At 42.0% G+C, this 22883-nt stretch overlaps 1 protein-coding gene across 1 annotated transcript; it reads left to right on the forward strand.

The window, feature by feature from the left end:
• The first annotated feature begins 1778 nt into the window (after window positions 1-1778).
• On the forward strand, window positions 1779-21728 carry LOC110456900. The gene is made up of 5 exons (XM_021507941.1): window positions 1779-2225; window positions 11782-11839; window positions 12570-12635; window positions 12968-19517; window positions 19687-21728. Exons 1-5 carry the CDS (start codon window positions 2208-2210, stop codon window positions 20975-20977), a joined length of 7983 nt encoding a protein of 2660 aa, XP_021363616.1. The 5' UTR covers window positions 1779-2207; the 3' UTR covers window positions 20978-21728.
• The last annotated feature ends 1155 nt before the right edge of the window (window positions 21729-22883 follow it).

A 22883-nucleotide genomic window follows, 5' to 3' on the forward strand; every position in this document is an offset into this window, starting at 1 on the left:
GATTTGGTTAGGGCGACAGTATAAGATCGGTTAGAGCGACAATATAAAGATTTGGTTAGAGCGACAGTAGAACGATCGGTTAGAGCGACAGTATAAGGATCGGTTAGAGCGACAGTATATCGATCGGTTAGAGCGACAGTATAACGATTTGGTTAGAGCGACAGTATAACGATTTGGTTAGGGCGACAGTATAAGATCGGTTAGAGCGACATTATAACGATTTGGAGCCCAGGGTTCGATTTCTGCTCGAGCCGCGCTATTGTTTTACACTCAGAACACTATTTGTTTTTATTATACTATTTCTTTTCATAAAAATCCTGCACGATATACTTTCCTTTCTGAAATGAATTTTTCAAAACTGTAGTTATGCCGGAAAATATTCAGCAGTGGTGCGGGGATCCTTAAAAAATGAACTTTTTATCGTTCTCCGCGGACGATGCATTGAAGGAATTAGGTTTCAAACCAGTATACATTTGTTGATGGGTAGTAGTCATCGTGTTATATTTTATCCACCGAGAAGGTTTCATTGGGCGACATTCTTGCACGTGCTCTCTTCTGATTCAGTGGTGGTGGGGTTCACATTCCTTTGTAAGTACGAACAATTGTTTACTGTCGATTTATTGTGGTGGGTGGAGTGTGAAGTATATGTATATCGCGGATATTTGCCGAGTAGGGGTGACGAACCTCGCGATCGGATGTCCATGTTTATCGCGATCCAAACGGACGAACCGGTTGGACCCGAGTTTGTCGTTTAAAAAATAAGATCGGACCTAGTAATCTGATGCTATTTTCAGGCGAGCCTCGACAAAGCCTTGCAAGGCCTGCATAAAATTTTGCAAGTCTGCCAGGATTTATATCTGAAAATGTTACTGTACTTTTAAAAACGACGAACCGGTTGTTCCGCTTAAACGAACCCTGTCCAGGCAGGTTACGAAGCGAATCTAATTAACAAAAGTCCGGAGAATTGATCTTCTGGATTTCATGACAGTAATGCTTCATACACCATGATCGGAAACATAAAAAAGGCTTGATGTAATTCAATTCCACAGTACCATAAGACTCTCTTATATGTAATGGACGTGGACAGAGAACTCCTCCGAAGTGAATCAGGAATTGGAGTAAAACCCGAGGCTTTGGGTTTTATCCTGAATTCTGATCCACTCAGGAAGGATGTTCTTTTCACCTACCGCTAACTTAACATATGAAAGAGTATTGATCGCAAAAAAAACAACCCACAAATTAATTCCTTATTAAAAACTCTTAATTATCTTGTTATTCTCTGGGTATGTTTTTAAACTCATCACCACTGTGAGTTTATATTATTAGAGCGCAGAAACAAATAGTTCCTGTAAAATAGAATGGAACAGATTTTGATTTTTTTTTCTCCATGAATTGAAATCATCAATGATCATGTTAATTATTTGTTTTAATCCAAAAACAAATAAGTTCCATACATTGCATAAATACCATCTGTTACTCTCCTTTAGTATTGTTATGTAATTGATATGTAAAATGTTCAGCAACAGGTGTAATTGTCTACACGCATAACTTATTGCTTTTAGAGATTAATAGTAAAGGAATCAACTGCGATAAATCTTTCACGATCAAAATATTCTTAAATGACGGATACCTATCCTTACTGGTTAAATGTATATCTGTCTATACTGTTCATTTACAACACCTGGCTACCCCTACGGTAACCCCACATCACCTGACTACCCCGCAGTACCCCAACAGCACCTTAGTACCCCAGCGGGTTTTACATCCCATCTCTCTGCCCCTCCTCCCCCTTCGTCCATCCTCTATCGCCCCATCAGCCCGTGAGCTGGCTACATAGAGTTAGATGTGATTGACGATGAAAGGTGGGACGAGTCAACAAAGGGTTCGTGCCACCAACTCGCATGCATGTATGCGTCTTGGACGGGTAAGATGTGTGTGTGTATTAATTAAAGCAGACTCATGTGAATGTTCATTAACCAGGCGCTTTCGTCTACATACTTGGCTGTAGCCGGAGAGTAGCGGAAGTCTGCTACAGACGACAGGGCTAATATTTCAGTCCATCTACGTGAGGGACTCACATTGGCCTTTACTTGCTACAACTTAGCTGGGACAGTGGGATCCAGCAGAGAACCACTTACTACTCAAAATTCTAAGCTATGGTTATGTGAAAAAGCCAAATACCGGTGTGGATAGTTACGAACAAACGAATGGACCACCTTTACAAGGTATGTGTGCACGTGCTAGCTTTAAGAACTTGTAAGAGATGTTTTAGATGTGTACTGTATACAAATACTAAACAACTTCTTAATATTCTATATATCCACAACAGGTACTGCTAAATACTCACAATATTTAACACTTAATACTCACAATATCTGATACTAATTCCTGTACTCACAACATTGAACACCTGATACTCACAAGAATTATAAATAAATACTTACAACTCTTTGTACAAATTACTCACATATCTTACGCCTTAATGCTTACATCTCTTACTGTTCGTACTTGCAACTCTTACTACAAAAATATAACAGTTACAAAAATAATTACTTGCAATTACTAATACTCAAAACTGCCACTGCTGGATACTCGCAACACTTAAAGCATACTACTCGATGAATACGCACAACACTAACTTTTCAATAATCGCAATTCCTACTACAACAAGAGGCCCAAGGGCCTTGGCGGTCACCTGAGTTACATCATAGGTACTGGTAGCTTTATTTTATTGTTTAGATGTGATGTGGAAATCAGCATGTAAACTAACTGAAATACAATACTTGTCATATCATCAAAGGATAAGAATTTGAAAATATTGGTAAATGTTCCCTTTGGGGCCCCTCCCTAGCCCCTGGGGATGGGGCAGGAATCACAGTTTTACAAAGTTATACTCTCATTCACCAAAGATGATTCTGACTAAGCTTGAGTAATTTTCTGCTGAAAATGGATAAAATATATACCCCAAAGTGTTATTTCCTTATATAAACTATAGTAAACTTTACCCCCTCCCCAAGGGAGAACGAATAGCTCGGGGTCCTGAAATTTACAATTTAAGTGAAGCCCCTGATGCTCTTTCTTTCCATGTAGAGAAAATGACTGTAGTACCTCTGAGTCTGGAGAAGAAGATTTTGAAATATTGGTTAATTTTCCCTTTGGGGCCCCGCCCTGGCCCCAGGGGTTGGGGTAGGAATCTCAATTTTACAATTTGAAACCATCTTCCTCCAAGGATAATTCTCACTAAGTAAAAATAATTTCCTACAGAAAGATGTCAAAATATACACAAAAGTGCTATTTCCCTATATAAACTATAGTAAACTTTACCCCCTCCCCAAGGGAGAACGAATAGCTGGGATTAGGAATCCCAATTTTACAATTTTGTAGCCTCATCTACCAAGGATGATTCTGACCAAGTTTGAAAAAAATCCATCCACTGGTTCTTGAGAAGAAGTTGAAAATGTAAAAAGTTTACGCACGACGCACGACAGACGACGACGGACGACGCCGGACGGAAAGCGATTAGAATAGGTCACTTGAGCAAAGTTCAGGTGACCTAAAAACACCTACAACAATTACAGCAAATTACTCGCAACAATTACTTATAAATACTCACAGCTCTCACTGCTAAATAATCACAATACTTAAAGCCTACTACTTTACTAAATACTGACAACACTAACTATTCAATGCTCACAGTGTTTACTAATAGATCGTACTCCTTAATAACCCCGAATCTAACATCTAACACTTATCTTGGCACTTATCCATTTTAATGTAACCGAGGAAACCAGATAAACTTGTATATACACTTATGTATTGCGAGTTCGAGTCACGTCACGGCACTGTGTTGTATCCTTTACTCTGCTTGTTACAGTCTACTCAGTTAGACATGAGTGCGTGGTTGGGCAGTGCTAGAATTGTTGAATGCTAGCTGTAAGCGCCGAAATGGCAGCAATAATTCAAACAACTTAGAGACGACCTACGAACTAGGTTGTGATAAAGCGGTATAGAAAAACTTCGAATTATTATTATTATTATTGGAGGAAATCCTGACCCAATTTACTTGAGAATAATAACGTATTATTGCATGCCATTTCTGTACATGTGTTTGGTAATCGTTCAAAGCTAAGTATCTATATAATGATGTAATGAGATTGAGAAGTCTGAACATCTTCAAAGGCTCCTGCAGTGACTATCTTGGCATTTTATATTAAATGTGATTTGGAGCACATGAAAAACCCTTTAGATTACCAATTAGCTCAATTACCTTTACGCAAACATGAGTAAACTTTTAAGACACACGTGGAGTGTACTTGTGCTGTGCTTTACCTCCAAGGAAGAAGAGTTCTCCAGTTTGTTTATATTCCAGAATTGCTTGCACATTTACTACAACATAATGTTAACTATGGCTGTAACGATATATCGTATCGTATCGCGATTCTTTCTTATGTATCGCGATACAGGCTAACACAACGATTTGAACGATACTATCGTTCAAATCGTTGTGTTCGCCTGTATCGCGATACATGAAAGGTACGAAAATCCTTTTTTTATATAAAATTCGGAGAGTTTACTTATTGTTTTGGAATCATTTAGTAAAGGTGTGGCCAAATGTGACTTTTTTTTACTAAAAACTATAGTTTGACAGTATTTACCATACGTATATAACTAAATATATGACAAAACTCTGTACAATCTTGCACTCAATCATTACGAAGTTGACCTTTTGAACAGATACGCGTATCGTGATACGTATCGTACCGTAAGTATCATACCGTGATACGTATCATACCGTAAGCATCATACCATGATACGTATCGTGCCGTAAGCATCATACTGTGATAGTATAGTACCGTAAGTATCATACCGTGATACGTATCGTATCGTGAGTATCATAGCATGTTACATGTACGTATCGTATCTAAAGTACCATACCGTGATACGTATCGTACCGTGAGGTATACATGTCGTTGCAGCCCTAGTATTACTAATTCAGAAAAACATTTATAATTTCAATTTCTTTGTTCTCAAAGAAAAACATTTTGGCTCCGATAAGAGATTCGAACCGCTGCGCTACTGCTCATGGAATTCGTTATGAATACACATTTCTGAAACATTACTTTGGGGTTTATTTCAAAATGTTCTAACTTCCTTTAAAAAAACCGGAACTTCTAGTTGCCTTTTTCTTAATATAGATGAAATAACATAAATTTTACAATAACATAACTTTCTAAAGCCTGTATTCAGTAAAACAATGGAATGTTTAATCTGTCTCTCCTTGTCCTCTTTCATTTCCGTTCCACATACAAATCGAGACGACGCGGATAAGCCATCTAACACTGAATTTATAAAAACAAAAATCTAGACCCTGATAAAAAGTCGGACACAATTTTGACACCAGTGTCGCGGATCGAACCCGTGCCTACCAGCTCAGCGATGTTTACACGCTACCAAAGGTTCTAGCTCTCACGGCCACAGGGATCATGCATGTGAGCGTACCGCCAAATATCATGATACTGAGATATTCGAACACTCTGAATTAAATTACTTGGGACAGTTAACACATTTTCCTTGCGCGTAAAATCATGATTGTATGTGACAAAATGGTTTTGTGTGTGTGTTATATTAGTTTCTGTAAAATCCTGCCTCGTTTTCGAATACTTTTATCATCCTGTTTATTTATTCGCTTGCTTCGCATACATTATTAGTCAGTAACCTACTTGAGTCCGATTTCTTCTCACCGACAAGAAAAGAACTCTTCTGACAAGTAAGTCTGATATGTTGATAATCTACATGTCAAGGGGGTGTATTTCCGGTCTAGACTTTCCGCCATTGTAATGCCGGTAAACCGGAAGCCACTTAATTGTGGGACGAGTACTGGGGAGGATGTGGTCCCGAATAGTCCCTAGGGATCCAGACTTTTGATACTGTTTAAAGTCATTGTGACATCATTTACATGTCAAGAGGCATTTATTCACCCACTTTAACTCTTAAATATTTTACGCAACACGCTACATCGCACATTACGTCTTTCTCGTACATGTCAACGATGTACGGTGAGTGTATAAAATAAGACACGAAAACCTTACACGGGGATGCGTTATACCGTTTGTTTTCATTGTAGTAGCTCTAAACTTTCTTATGTGGCTGATATTTCCAGAAAAATGGTTGACATCAACATGAAATATTCCTATTATATTTTCGCAGCGTAACATAGCAAATCATTCCAGGTAATTATACGTTTATTGAGAAGGTTCATAGATTTAAATGTAAGGACAAAAACAATACCACAATACAAAATCAACAAGGTATACATCGCCATCGGCTCAGAGCCGGGTGTTCGCATATGTTTTGTTTTTGTTTTTTTAAGACGTAATGTAAACCCCAGTTTTTGTTAAGGGTGTACATGTAAATGTGGATCCTTCCACAATTATCATTTGGTTTCGTTTCTGATAACAGGTGTTCGAGAGTAGTCCGATAGATATGACGTTAAATATCGATCACAATATTAGCATTTGCGTGAGTCGTGTTATTTTGTCACATTTTTGTTCATACTTGTTTCCATTGTATATATTTTGTTTTTAATTGTTGCAGACATTAAAGACATGCATATTGTATGAAGCCATTCCCACTCACCACGTAAACATGTTTATCCAAGTTTGTTGTCTTCCCGGTGAGTGGGTTGAAGAAGGTTACAATAAAACACATATAAATACGCATTTTTGAAGGAAGTGATGACGTCATATCCTAGAGGTGTCGAGTAAATCACGTGCGGGCTACGTATACTATGCGCCGGTTGGGGTGAGAGTGTCGACGGGAGAGAAGGGTGATTGAGAAATGACAGGAAACATGGGGAAGCAGTTAGCGTCAACAGGTTTCGGGGATAGTCAGCAGCTAAACACGTGATTCACGTGACAGGCGAGATATGATATTTTTACTCGTGTATCCAACTTACCGTAATTTCCCTGATAAAAACTCCACATGATATCCTGAACGAAAATACCTCATTGTCATAGTCAATTGTTATTTTTGGAATATATGATACATAACTTAAATATTGCTTCCCTTTCACCCACCCCTTTAATGTAATTTTGTTTATCCTAAATATCGATGCCCTTTTAAATGCGTCTTATAAATACAGTTTAGTTTAAACATATTTGATTGTACAAATGGATTGGACAACAAGTTATTTCAACTTAATATAGTCCTCTCCTCAATACACATGGTATTAGAATGTATATGTTTTTTGGGAAAAGGAAGAAGGAGAGTGTGAAGAAGGAAAGGTGGGGACGGCAGGGGGTGGGGGGTATCTAGAAGGAAATCGTGTAAACTATGAAATGGATCTACATTTGAATAAATTTAAATTATGCAAATTTCATGACATGCATCCTGGTAGAGTGATTTCAAAATTAACAGAATCAATGTAACAAAGAAATGAGGAGAAATAATGAAATGCCATTTCATAAACACATAACAACGTACACACATAAATAAAAATAAGGAAAATTATTTATAGTTATCAAAACCTATTGCTGGTTTTGATGTAATGATGCACATGTCAAATTTTTGTATTGATTTCTACCGAAAGTTGACTATTTCCAAACAAAAGCTGTTCTAAATTTAAATCAACATTCAAGGCATTCAAACATTGGAGCAATCTGATTAAAATCATATGTTACATGGCTTCGTTAACTTCGTACTACGCCTGAACATCTGATTGTGCCGCGGTCACATTAAGTTTTGACCAATCCAGAGACCCTCTTTCAAAAGGGCGCTCGGAGTTGTAACAAATATGGCGGACATTGATGAGAATGATGCGAAAGTTCTGAAGTTATTTGAGATTGATCGTCTGAAACCCGAACAGAAAAAGATATTCGAAGCTTTATTAGAGAAGAAAGACTGTATGGCGGTGTTGCCTACGCAATTATTACCCAATGGGTACGTTTTCCTTGGCGTCGTAGAAACTTAAGTTCCCGCCGCCATATTTGTTTTGGAAAACTAATCTGTTCGATACCCCTCGCTATTCATCTATCAATCATGATATTCCGATTCGCTGGCAGTCTTTTGCCAGCGCGCCTCTGATTGGTTCACCTAAAGGTCACTTGAACGTGACCCGACCGCGGCAGTAACATATGATTTTAATCAGATTGACATTAGAGCAGAATGTGTCTTCCGTTGTTAAAAAGTAAAGCACTCACAAAGAAAGTGAAAGGCAAATCTGGACTATCAACAAGATTTACTCTATAAAGATCATACTTAAGTGGACTACACTGATGTCTACGTTTTGTATGCAAAATGTTCAATTTACGTTCATTATAAATACAAGGAAGATACGACCCCTGTTGGAAAAAAATATCAATAGATAAAACATACCGATCAAATCAGCCATGCAAAAACTACAAACACAACTTAAGGAATGATAATTTTTTCTTTTAATAAAGCATTTCTAATGGAAACATCGTTCCGTTGGAACATAATAGTAAATGATGCACGGTAACGCATCTTGGAAAATATAATTGAACGGAACCATGTTTCAAACCTGTAATAAATGCTGAATATATGTATTTCAATCCAGCAAAGAAACGAATTGTCTTAGCGTTCTCTGTTGTCTTATTCGGTTCAATATACAACTAAAACAAATTGTTTTACCAATTGATTGAACAGACATTTTTGCGGGAAACAAGATGGTGTTTTCTATGGTTACCAGTTCCGTTTTTTCTCAATTTGAATTTGACGTCACGTCACGGTTGGTCCTCATTTACTCAACAGTTTGACGAGAAAACACAAAAAGTTTCCGACCGGAATACAATCACGTTTAATTTTGCTGCTATTCGATTAAAATAAAAATTTTGGTTAGTAGATTTATCTAAGGATTGTTCAAAGGAAATGTAAATATTACAGTACGATGTTTCACGTTCTACAAAATATAAACAATTTATGTTACAAGCAGCCCTTACTACATGTACAAACTGGTATCAATATTACAACAAACGTCCTCTGCACAGGATTCATGTAAAATTCCCTCTATACAAAAGATCCATGTTAAAACAATCCTTTACATAATTAAGCCATGTGAATTAGAGGTAATTATTTTTTCAATGCCTCCGCTAGGAGTCGAACCCAGGACCTGGCTTACTAGTCTTACGCTCTACCGAATTAGCTAAAGAGAAATTCTACCTAGCCGAGACGGTAGGAAGTGGCTAGTATTTTACCAGGGTGACACATGTTAAAGCAATCCTACACATAATGAATCCATGTTTAAACAATCCTTTACATAATGAATCAATGCTAAAATCAATCTCCCATACAAACAATCAAAGCTAACATCAGCAATCTACACAAACAACTCATGAAAAACAACCTTCTTATAAAACAATCCATACAAAAACAACAAAGTTTCAATACATGTTATCCATGTTACAATCTACAACCAAACCTCTATAAAAAATGTCACAACGGCCAAACCTCTATTCAAAAATCCATTTAACAACCAAACCTGTGTGACAAAAAAACACCTCGTTACAATCATTTCAGTTAATTTAAGCAAAACCAGAAGAAAATGCGTTCAAATGTTATAAAATACAATTTCATCAGCATCATTTCGAAGCTTCTTTTCCCGTCTCAAATAATGTGAGGCAACCGTTAGAAGCAACCATTTTGATGACGCTAATCTGTTCAAGGAATTTTGTTTATCAAAAATATATGGGAATACTTATTTTTAGATAAATAATAATATTACATTATTGAACGCATTTTTTCAATGTTCATGCTGTTACGAATATTGCAAAAATGGCGTTCAATCTCTACATTATACACGCACGTAACACACATTAAAACATTCAAAAAGGTTCGACCTAAGGTGTTTCAGTTACCACTATTTGAGCCCTATATCAATATCAGAAATTCAGATGACGACCCCCCACCCTCATTACCGTAATTGACAGTAACCATCCCCCGTTGTGCATGTAAGTTGCGTAAGATGCTGTCATCCTACTTGTGTAACTTAGCTCTGCAACTGATAGCTATCTATACGCGTGTGGTACACGTGAGAGTTACGAGAGCGCAAGGATGGCTGTAAACGAGTTCTCAAAGTCTTATACAATACGTACTACTTGCCGTACATCTTCAAGTACCGCCGTTAATGGTGGAAAATAGAATGCATTAATATCGGCTGTTGTGTAGTTTAATGGCGATAAATGCATGTGTATAATAGAATTTACCTATATCAAAGTATGTCTATGAATACACGAAGCAAGACCTACTACGGTGTATAAGCAAACTACTATTTGATCTCGTATTGCGTGTAAGTGTTAAGTTGCATTAGTATACGAGATCAAATAGTATTTTGCTTATACACCGTACGTGTAGTAGGTCTTGCTTCATGTATTCGTAGATATGCTTTTTAAAAATGGATCTGTGGTATTTTTTGTCTCAGTAGTTAATTAAACCTATTGGATTACAAAATATAAAACAAATTGCTAAAATTCGGTTGTCATCACATACGTTGAATATTGAAACGGGTAGATTTCATTGTTTATAGAGAAAGGATAGAATTTGTATATAATGTAACACTGGTGATATTGAAGACGAATATCATTTTATTATGAAATGAAGTCATTATACTGATTTTAGAAACCGTTTTATTAACAAATATTATCATAAAAAACCTAGTATGGCAAAATGTTTAGATTTGATGACAACAAGAAATAATAAAGAACTGTCTAATTTAACAAAATATCTGAGCCAAAGTAAAAACAGGAGATGCACTACTGTTTAAGCTGAAAGGAATCACTCTCTACACTATCGCTTTAATTTTAGCATGTATGCATGGTCGGAGTGTTGTATTCTTTGCTTGTATATACATGTGCACTGTACTGATACACCGCAAGGTTTAAGGTAATAAAGAATGTTATTATCTATTTTACACACAAACCTGTACCATTGGGAAGTCCAAAAAGAGGTTTCTCTACACAGGCGAGATACCTCTTTCACATATTTTTAATACATGTTCAATTTACAATGAAATTACTACAATGAGGAACATTTAAAGTTGTCTTTTACACAGATGGTCCCATGATAGAGATGGTTGCATGAAGAGGTTTTATCGTAATAAAATAAAGTTGTATATACATGAGTTTGAATGTTTGACATAAAGAAGGGTACAGCCTATGGCTTGATTGTGAAAGATAACGAGAACAGGGAAGCGAACCAGTTATATAAGAGAAGTATCTCTAAACTTACCAATAGTGACGTGTTTTATTTCTTCAGTTGATCTTTATGAATCTATGCACATGAAATTTTAGTTTTTAATTTCAATATCTTTTGAAAACTACACTAGTCTAAAGTTTTGCTCTAAGCTTTAAGCTTACCAGGCGTGGAAACTGGGCACTGTGTTTACGTAAACACTTGTACGTTTTATATTTTATCCATGGTATAAAATATGTTAAAAGTCAAGTTAAATGAACATTGGAAACTAACGGAAATAAGAATCGTTTATTACATCGGAAAGTATTACTGTGGTATAGGAAACAATCGTATAACGTTCTGATTTGTTTTCTTACCTCAGCAATGCTTTCCAATTGAAAAACAACGAAACTAAACAAAAGTTATGGAAAAAAGTAATGGAACAATTCGTGAAATTGCAACCTGGATGAGTTTAGTGCAATACAGCCATTAAAAGTTGTTTTTCAGCTGAATCTTCCACTGCATTTCATTGTATTTGTCTAACATTTTTTAAACGGTGTATGTGATAAAATTAATATAAGTTTTGTTCTTTTACAGTTGTTAGTGGGCGTGGCCCTACTGATTGGGGCGTGGTCAGTCATAGTCTCTGCTGCAGGTGAGTCTGACGTCACACAGGTGAATCCCACAGGTGTTATCATTTAATGAATTAACAAATATCATCGCCAAAGGGAGCTAAGAATGAACGCACCGTATATATTTTGATTTTTTTCTCTCAAATGCGCAGTATATGCGCTAGAACTATTCGGAGAGTAGTGTGGGAGATATCGTTGTTAGCTGTTAATGTAATTTCCGTAAACGCCTATTACTACCTATATATTAGGGAAGATCTCATATTACATACATGCACTGTGTCTTTGTGGTCATCACAGACGCGACCACTTAACCTCCTCTTTCCTTGATCTAAAATACGAACAGAATTTACATGATAATACAAACGAGTTTCTTCCGTCTGAATACACTGTATATTTTTGGTGTTGTAAAACACAAAATTGTATCCAGAGTTATCGTTCATGTTCCATAAACTTACATAAATGCAGATTTCCTTTGGTTGGACCAGAACAACTTTTCATGATCTGCGCAAGCGTAAAAGATTTGGAAGCAAGGAAGTGACTGGTTGTTGTTTATCAGCATGTTTAACAAATTTGATGTAACAGCGCTCGACCATGGTAAATGGTATGGAACAGGACCGATAACTCTAGGAAGAAATATGGAAATTTCATCTGAACACATTTTGGTATTTGTTGAAATGAACACCCCCCCTATATAACCCCTGAATGGTGTCTTATAACGAAAAACTGTACTGATTAGAAGTGTTCATTTGACAGGTCATGGTCGAGGGTACGGCCTCCATCTTGGTTCTTCAAATGACCAAGAAGACGATCAAGCTGCAGGTTTGTATTAATATTTATTTATATAACGAAAACATCAGCTCTGAAGACCAACTAAGTATGGTTACTATAGAGCATATGACAAATCGGCTAATTATAAATATAACAAATTTTCATTAAAAACAGTTTTACAAACGTACATGGCCGAGAAACATGCACCAAAATCCCTTAAGAAAAGAACATTTTCGTACATCTAAGAGGTAATATATCTTATTGAACCACTCACAAAAAATAAAATAATCTAAAATAAAAAAAGTCTTAAAATTGGTCAGTATGTTATTCAAATAAAGATTATTCAGACTCGTCCAGTTATTTAGCTTATTGATTTGTTTCAGTTTGCAACACCATTTGCGAGATAAACGGAATGACATTTGAGGGGAACAGTGACTTTAGTTTGAGGAATGGATGTATTGAGTACTCAAAGTGTCGTTGTTTCTGTGACGGCAATTGGCGTTGTTATGACGGCGTGGATCTTTGTAACCCTGACAACAACGCACCCGATCCTGATGCGTGCCGGGAGTGTGAAGTCAAAGGAATCTTTTATCCGAGTAACAGCGCGTTCGACTACCGGCGAGGTTGTGAGGAAATGACCGGATGTTACTGTCGTTGCAACGGTTCATGGACGTGTCAGACTGCCAGATACACGTGTCCTGACCGTCAGAATGGCTCTCGGGGCACCAACTACCGGACGGGTTCAAGGACAGAATACTCAGGGTCATCGACGTCTGGGACAAATACCGGTGAATCGTCGTCTTCCTCTGGTAGAAATACTGGAACATCATCTTCAACATCGTATTCTTACGAGTCATCTTCCTCATCAGGACAGCGAACGTCGTCCTCGTCCTCGTCATCTGGTGGATCAGGGGGTGTAGGGGTACTAACGGGGTCACGTGACGAAAATTGTAATACAAAATGTTTAGTGAATGGCCAGCAAATTGCGGCTAATTCATACTTTAAATATACAAACAGCTGTATAGAATATCAATCGTGTTATTGTAACTGTACTGGGTACTGGCAATGCTCGGCTGAGACGGGGACCAACATATGCTCAGATGCACGTGCTGACCTTGGACTGGGTGTATTGACGGGTCGCCAGAACCAGTATGGGTGTATATCATGCGATGTCCACGGAACTTTTTACTCACCTGATACTTCCTTTACTTATCGGAACGGTTGCGTGGAATGGCAAGAGTGTCGTTGCGAGTGTGATGGAGGATGGCAGTGCCAGCCAAACCGTGCTAGATGGATATGCGACAATGTCTGTCGACAGTGCGAGGTAGACGGACAGTTGTATGACGGGAATACGGAATTCGTGTATCGGAAGGAGCAAGAGTGTGTTGAATATGACCCTTGTACATGTAAATGCGACGGTTCCTGGAACTGTCCATCTGAGAACGGAAATTGGATATGCAGTGACCGCTGTCTGCAGTGTGATGTCGATGGGCGAATTTACGAAGGAGGCACTAACTTTAAACATCAGGAGGACTGCTGGGAATGGGACCCGTGTATCTGCAGCTGTAATGGATCGTACCGATGTCCCAAGGAGAACGCCAAGTGGGTGTGTACCGACCGCTGCCTCACGTGTGACGTAAAGGGACGTGTGTACCAGGGAAATACCCAATTCCAAATGCAGGAAGGTTGTCACCAGTTTAACTGTGACTGTAAATGCGATGGAGCATGGACATGTCCTGTCAACAGAACGATCGATACGTGCAACCAGAACGCCACAACTGGTTGTTTTTATTGTAACGTCCATAATCAGCGATACGAAGGGAATTCGTTTTTCTCTCACACAGACGGCTGTATACGCTACGAGGACTGCACGTGTCGATGTGATGGATCATGGGATTGTCCAGGGGAGAACGCAGTCGATACATGCCGACAGAATACAACGTCGGGCTGCTACTCCTGTGATGTATACGGCACTCGTGTAGAGGGCTATTCCAGATTCCAGTTGGAAGAGGACTGCTGGCGTTATGATTGTGAGTGTGATTGTGCAGGTGGCTGGCAGTGTTCCAATTCACGAGTCACGTATATGTGTGGATCTCAACAACAGACGTCAACGGGGTGTCGGGACTGCCTAGTAAGCGGAAACAGGTATACCTCGCGTAGTGTTTTTCATCTACAGTGGGGATGTATCGATTACAATTGTCGGTGTAGTTGTGACGGACACTGGGAGTGTCCTGCTGCTTCTGCCACGGTTTCATGTGCCGACAATAACTTACAACAGTTTCAGATTCAATCTGTCAGCAACATTCCGGCGTCATGGTGCAAGAAATGCGTCATTAACGGACATACATATCCGGGTAACTCGCAGTTCGACTACAGGGAAAGATGTGTCAATCACCACGTAAGATGTTACTGCAATGGCGGTTACCGAACTTCTACTTCAGTGGACAATGAGTGTGGTGCTGGGTCACGAGATTCTTCCATCACTACCAGAACCCGTGACCGATGTCGACAGTGTATCATGAACGGAGAGACGTTTTCTCCACGTGCCAAATTTAGCATTGACGTCGGTTGTACTACGTACCGATGTCGATGTACCTGCAGCGGTCTTTCTGTATGCAAATCCGGTGGAAACCTAGCGTGCGGAACGGCAATCATTGCTAGGGGATCGCTCGGCAGTAGGCCTGGTTCTTCTGTGATTCGCACGGGCGGAGGTCGCACAAGTAGCAGCGGTGGGAGTTCAAGTAGCAGCTCTTCAACGAGGACAACAGGTGTTCAGGGTACAATTGTCGATTCTAGGCCGGGTTCTACTGTGATTCGCACCGACGGAGGTCGCACAAGTAGCAGCGGTGGTAGTTCAAGTAGTAGTTCTTCAACGAGGACAACAGGTGTTCAAGGAACTATTGTCGATTCTAGGCCTGGGACTACTGTGATTCGCACTGGCGGAGGTAGCACAAGTAGCAGCGGTGGGAGTTCAGGTAGCAGCACTCCAACGAGGACAGGTGTTCAGGGTACCATTGTCGATTCTAGTAGGACAGTGAACAGAGGTGGGAGTGTGAGAGTGACCAGTGGTAGCACGACTAATACACGCGGTGGCAGTGTAGTGACCACTGGATCTACGTCAAATAGGGGCGGAACTGTCAGAGTGACTACCGGAACGACTGGTGGACAAGGGTCTGTTGTCACTAGGGATCGCACAACGACTAGGGGTGGGAACTCGTACGGGGTATTTGTGACCCCTGGGCGAAGTACCAGTAGGACCACAACCACAACAACGGTGGTAAGAGGTGGTACTGGTGGCACAGCGGTGGTAACGGGAAATACAGGTCAATGTAGCATATGCATTGTCAACAACGTACAATATGCTACAAATTCACAATTTGACTACACGCGGGGATGCATCCGATACCACTGCACATGTGCATGCAGCGGAGAGGCCACGTGCAAACCAGCAGGGTTTATCGATTGTCAAAATCAGAACACAGGTGTGGGTTGTAGGCGCTGTACAGTTGAGGGGAGACGCTATCAAGCACTAAGCCAGTTCACATTCAGGAAGGAATGTAACTCTTTATCGTGCTTGTGTGAATGTAGTGGTCGAGCTGTGTGCATCCAAACACTTATTACTAACTGTAACACCGACAGTACAGCCATCCCCGACAATGGTTGCAGTGAATGCCGCGTGGACGGTCAAATATACCCGCCAAATTCCATATTCAACACGCAGAGGGACTGCCTTAGGTACACGTGTCAGTGTGGTTGTAACGGCCTCCACAGATGTACAGCTCCTGTCAACACATGTGGCACGTCGCCCATACAGGAGTGTCGGGAATGTGTCGTGGCTGGAAGGACTTACACAACAAATCAGCCGCTCGTTCTTCAGCGCGGATGTTGGCGTCAGCAATGTACGTGTGGCTGTAATGGTCAGCCTGACTGCGATAGCCAGACAGCTGAGTACACTTGTAATGACGACGACGGCAGCGTCGTGACAGATGATACTGGCTGTGTGCCTTGTAGAATCAATAACAAAGACTATCCTCCAAATAGCAAGTTCACCAATAGAGAAGGTTGTAAAGCCTTTAAGTGTCATTGTTTCTGTAACGGAAGCCACTACTGCGTTGGTACTGGCACGAACGCGTGTACTGGCAATACTGGTGGTTTTGAAACTGTAGTTAATGTTGGCCAGGGAAGTACTAGCGTTGTCGGCAGTACGAGCGTGCATATTGGTACCAGACCTTCCGGAGCAATAAACACTGGAGGAGGGTCAACTTCAACACGAACAGTAATCACATCAGTAGAAGCTTCCAACACTCGCGATAGGAGGCCAACTCGTATTGAAACGTCTAGAACGACAACAGAACGACGAGAGGAAATATTTCGCCAGGAGGAAATAGCGCGACAGGAGGAAGCTGCCCGTCTGGAGAGGGAAGAATCACGGCGACGAGCCCAGGGGGAGGCTGAGCGTCGTAATCGGGAAGAAATTGAACGCCAGCAAAGAGAAGAAGCATTAAGGCGAGAAAGGGAAGAAAATGCACGCCAACAAATAGAAGAAGACGCCCGTCGAGAAAGGGAAGAAATAGAACGCCAAAATCGAGAGGAAGCTGAACGAATACGTACCCAGGAGAAGGCTGAACGACGTAGAGCCCAGGAGGAAGCTGAAAGACGTCAAGCCCAGGATGAGGTTGAACGGCGTCGAGTCGAAGGGGAAGCTGATCGGCGTCGAGCTCAAGAGGAAGAAGAACGAGTACGGGCCGCTCAGGAGGAGGCAGAACGACGTCGAGTCGAGGGGGAACCTGAACGGCGTCAAGCCCAAGAAGAAGAAGAACGAGTACGGGCCGCCCAGGAGGAGGCAGAACGACGTCGAGCCGAGGAGGAAGCTGAACGACGTCGAGCCCAAGAGGAGGCTGATCGTCGTAATCGTAATGAAATTGAACGTCGAGAAAACGAGGAAACTGCCCGCAGGGAAAGGGAAGAAGCAGTTCATCGAGAGAGGGAGAAAGAAGTTCGCCGTGAAAGGGTAGATGCAATCCGTCGTGCTAGAGAGGAAGCAGAAAACCGACAACGTTTAGAAAGAGAAGAAGCTGGGCGTACTCGTGCTCGAGAACGTGAACGAGAACGAAACAGAACGATCGCTGCTACTGATCAGACCAACTGCCAAACTTGTACTGTTGACGGAAGTAGCTATCACGTCAATGTTGTATTTTATGTAGATCGACGCTGTAAACGTTATAAGTGTGTGTGCTACTGTAACGGACGCTATGCCTGCGAGACAGGAAATCCTATCAATATCTGTGACAGTGACGGAAATGTTATAGCCTCTGCCAAAACCTCGACTACTGTAGATACAACGCGTACAGACAGCAGTACAAGGCAAACAGACAGAACGGGAAATACATCAAGTCGGACGAGTGTGACAGACAATTCAACTGGGAGGAGGACCGGGACATCCTACTACGAGACATATGCATCCATCGATGGAAGTACAATCACGGTACGAAATGTCGAGGATGGCCGGGATGGTCGTTGTGCTCCTTGCGTCATAAACGGTCAGAGTTATGAAGGCAGGCGAGACTTCCAGCTCGACGACGGATGTAAGCGTTTCCAGTGTACCTGTAAATGTGGGGGATCATGGATATGTCCACGGCAAAAGCCTGAGCGTCTGTGTGGCTCGACCACGCCTACATCGACAGGGTCTTCCCAAACGGTATCGCGCACTACGAACACACAAACGAACACCCAAGTTGAAACATCCTACTACGAGACATATGCGTCAATCGACGGAAGTACAACCACGGTACGAAATGGCGAGAATAGCGGGGATGGTCGTTGTGCTCCATGCGTCATTAATGGTCAGAGTTATCCAGGCAGACGAGACTTCCAGCTCGACGACGGATGTAAACGTTTCCAGTGTACCTGTAAATGTGGCGGATCATGGGTATGTCCACGGCAAAAGCCTGCGCGTCTGTGTGGATCGACTACGCCTACATCGACAGGGTCTTCCCAAACGGTATCGCGCACTACGTTTTACGAGTATGAAGTCCGACAGGGACGTTCCGAGGTGATGCTGAGTAGGGCGGAAATAGAAGCAGGAGGATGTGGAATATGCGTGATCAATAGCCAGCCGTATAAGGGAGGAAGCGAGTTTTACCATATAGTGAGCTGCAAGAAATTTCAATGCTTTTGTTCTTGTGATGGCGCCTGGAACTGTCCTCGACAAATCCCTACATGGGGATGCCAGGAAAGAAACACGGGTGGATCCAAGAAAGTTGACACACAAACTAAAGGCTCTAGAACACAAAGCCCCCAGACAACAGGATCTCGAACACGAGATACCCAGACCACAGGATCTCGAACAAGTGAAACTGGGACTGTAGGCTCTCGGTCACAAGGCATTCAGACATCAAGCTCACAGACAGTAGAAACTCGGACAACTGGATCACGAACAGTAAGTACCAAGTCATCGGGTTCAGGGACAGGTGATTCCTCATCAACATCATCAAGTAGTTCTGGGTCTTTCGATAGTTCTGTCTCTAGGAGTGGACATTCCTCTGGTGGCGCTAGATCCTCTGGTAGCAGATCTGGGTCAACATCGATTGGTTCAATATCCTCCTCGTCATCCTCCTCCTCCTCCTCCTCGTCGTCGTCTTCAGAGTCCTCTAGTTCCAAAATGTTTTACTATGAATATGAGGAGCGCCATGGCACCACCGAGACACGACGAAGAACAGAGACAGGACGTCAGGAATGCAGTGTGTGTGAAGTGGCAGGATATACATATCAAGGTGGATCGAACTTTCGTTACGATGACGGATGTAAAGGGTTCAATTGTTCATGCAACTGTGATGGGTCGTGGATGTGCCCAAGCCAGAGACCACGGATCCTGTGTCCCGACCAGTGCAAGTTATGTACAGTGAGGGAACAGACACATGTGTTCGGCTCAAGGTAAGTGTAATCTTTATAGCTCAAAGCGGCATCAGTTTTTATAGGTTCCACTTTTGATTTCTTGTTTTAAACGAAAGATTGTCTGGGTTTGAGCATCCGTTATGATGTCGGACTTAATATATGAAATACGATATATTATGGTGTTAATTCAGTCCTTTTAACATTTTAGATTCCTGATAGACTATGACGAGTGCAGAAAATACCAGTGCACGTGTCACTGCAATGGTAGATACACGTGTTTGCCTGGTGACGTCATCAATGTGTGTGAGGAAGGGAGCGTACCAGACCGAGACGAAGAGGAGGAGCAAGCTGTAGCATGCACGTCTTGTATAGTGAACGATCAGGAGCGACAGCCTAACACAAGGTTCCAGTACCGCAATGGCTGTATACGTTCCGTGTGTACGTGCGACTGCGACGGACAGCACGAATGTTCGAGGGAGAACGTTTGTTCGGAGGAGGAAAGACCACGCGATGATGGTTGTCGTGAGTGTGTGGTAAATGGTACCCGCTTTCCGTCCGACTCACACTTCCAGTACATTGAAGACTGTTATAGGTTTAATTGTGACTGTGCGTGCGATGGATCGTACGACTGCCCGAGTCGCGACACAGAATATTTATGTGATGGCGGTTGCCAGCAATGTGTTGTGAACGACCGACCTTACCATGGTAATTCGCAATTTCAATATGAAGAGGACTGTTTCTTGTACAGCTGTAATTGTAGTTGTGACGGCTCGTACAGCTGCCCGCCAGAAAGGACAGTAAACACGTGTGAAGAACCCGTGCGCGAGAACTGCAGGAAATGTCATAAGAACGGCGAGTCATACGATCCTGACACGTTTTTCCAATACGATGATGGATGCTTACGCTTCAGCTGTGACTGTTTCTGCAATGGTTCGTACAGTTGTCCAGCGAGTCGTACAGAAAACATGTGTGGAGCCGCAGTTGGATCAAAGTCATGCACCCAGTGTGTGGTGAATGGGACAGTTCAACAGCCAAATACGGATTTCTACCACGAAAACGACTGTGTGCGCTACCGGTGTCACTGTAGTTGCAACGGCGCGTGGGACTGCCAATTCAACTCCGCTATTCCTAACTGCCAGAAAAGTGTTCAAACTGACAGATCCGAAAGGAGAGTAGGAAGACCACGTTGCAGCGCATGCGTAGTGGGTGGTCGAAGGTATCGCCCAAATAGTCGATTTCAGTACACGGAGGGATGTGACAGGTTCGCATGTGACTGCGGCTGTAATGGTTCCTATAACTGTCCAGCTGATCTGACGCGTAATGTATGTGGAGGTGACCGCCGATGTAAAGATTGTACAGTACGTGGGACAAAATATTCTGGCAACTCTGTGTTTGTGTTACGTGAACGCTGCCTTCAGTACCGCTGTTTCTGTAGTTGCAAAGGAGAATGGGATTGTCCGGCAGATCGTGCCATTGACACGTGCACTGGGCGAGGTTAGATTTATCTACAAGCGTAAAGGACATGTCTAAACGATCTACAGTTAACAGGTACAATACATTGCTAGGTTTAGTGCATGGGTACTAGATATGTGCTGGTCAAGTACAGGTACACTTATCTAGTCGTACCCTTGGTTACGATTAGATATTGTGCTGGGCAGCGTGCCTTTAGATTTGCTCCATCAGCACATATCCTAGACATACAATGGACAAAAGGCTAACGTCCTTTACACTTTCTGAGGGGTAGATCTGTCTGTAAATACGCACTTGGTATGACAGTGTACATATGTTTGGTATAAATACTCGGGTAGTAGAGCTCAACTTGAATTGGAAATCTTCTAAATGCAGACGACGTGAACAATATCCGCTGATTAGTGTTGGTCCACATGCATGTCATTTATCTACATAGGGAAAGACAGCTCACACGCACTATTATTCTGATAACGTCACTAGGGCGTCATCACATTATGCTTTGAAATCAGGGTTACATTTGTAAATCATTAATTTTGTCTCTAATTTCTTTGCTCTTGATTATGAAACGTGTTCATTATGCAGGAGTAGTACATTCACTATCATGTGTTGTGGGTGAGGCTAGTGTATTCCGCGTGCGCATTAGGTGTGGCTATTAATTCTCAATCCTATGTACTAGATGGGACTAGCTTCTCAAACGTGTCCATGCTCAGCATAGGACTAGTGTGACCATTATCATGTGTTCCGGGCGCGGCAAGCTCCTTCCAGATTTATGTGTAACTACTATACATCATATACATAGATCGGGAAATCATCTTCCATGTATGCACCATTCGCATCAAGCTCCTCCTACGTGTGTTCTAAGCAGTGCTCCTCCCATGTAAGCACTGAGGGGATCTAGCTCCTCCCATGTAAGCACTGAGGGGATCTAGCTCCTCCCATGTAAGCACTGAGGGGATCTATCTCCTCCCATGTAAGCACTGAGGGGACATAGCTCCTCCCAGTATGCATTAAGGGGATCTAGCTCCTCCCATGTAAGCACTGAGGGGATCTGTCTCCTCCCATGTAAGCACTTAGGGGATCTAGCTCCTCCCATGTAAGCACTGAGGGGATCTAGATCCTCCCATGTATGCATTGAGGGGATCTAGCTCCTCCCATGTAAGCACTTAGGGGATCTATCTCCTCCCATGTATGCATTGAGGGGATCTAGCTCCTCCCATGTAAGCATTGAGGGGATCTAGCTCCTCCCATGTATGCACTGAGGGGATCTAGCTCCTCCCATGTAAGCACTGAGGTGATCTATCTCCTCCCATGTAAGCACTGAGGGGATCTATCTCCTCCCATGTAAGCACTGAGGGGACATAGCACCTCCCAGTATGCATTAAGGGGATCTAGCTCCTCCCATGTAAGCACTGAGGGGATCTGTCTCCTCCCATGTAAGCACGGAGGGGATCTAGCTCCTCCCATGTAAGCACTGAGGTGATCTATCTCCTCCCATGTAAGCACTGAGGGGATCTAGCTCCTCCCATGTATGCACTGAGGGGATCTATCTCCTGCCATGGAAGCACTGAGGGGATCTATCTCCTGCCATGTAAGCACTGAGGGGATCTAGCTCCTCCCATGTAAGCATTGAGGGGATTTAGCTCCTCCCATGTAAGCATTGAGGGGATCTATCTCCTCCCATGTATGCACTGAGGGGATCTATCTCCTGCCATGTAAGCACTGAGGGGATCTATCTCCTGCCATGTAAGCACTGGGGGATCTATCTCCTCCCATGTAAGCATTGAGGGGATCTAGCTCCGCCCATGTAAGCACTGAGGGGATCTAGCTCCTCCCATGTATGCATTGAGGGGATCTAGCTCCGCCCATGTATGCATTGAGGGGATCTAGCTCCTCCCATGTATGCATTGAGGGGATCTAGCTCCTCCCATGTATGCA

Source organism: Mizuhopecten yessoensis, unplaced genomic scaffold (assembly GCF_002113885.1).
Source record: "Mizuhopecten yessoensis strain PY_sf001 unplaced genomic scaffold, ASM211388v2 scaffold8937, whole genome shotgun sequence".
Lineage (NCBI taxonomy): Eukaryota > Metazoa > Mollusca > Bivalvia > Pectinida > Pectinidae > Mizuhopecten > Mizuhopecten yessoensis.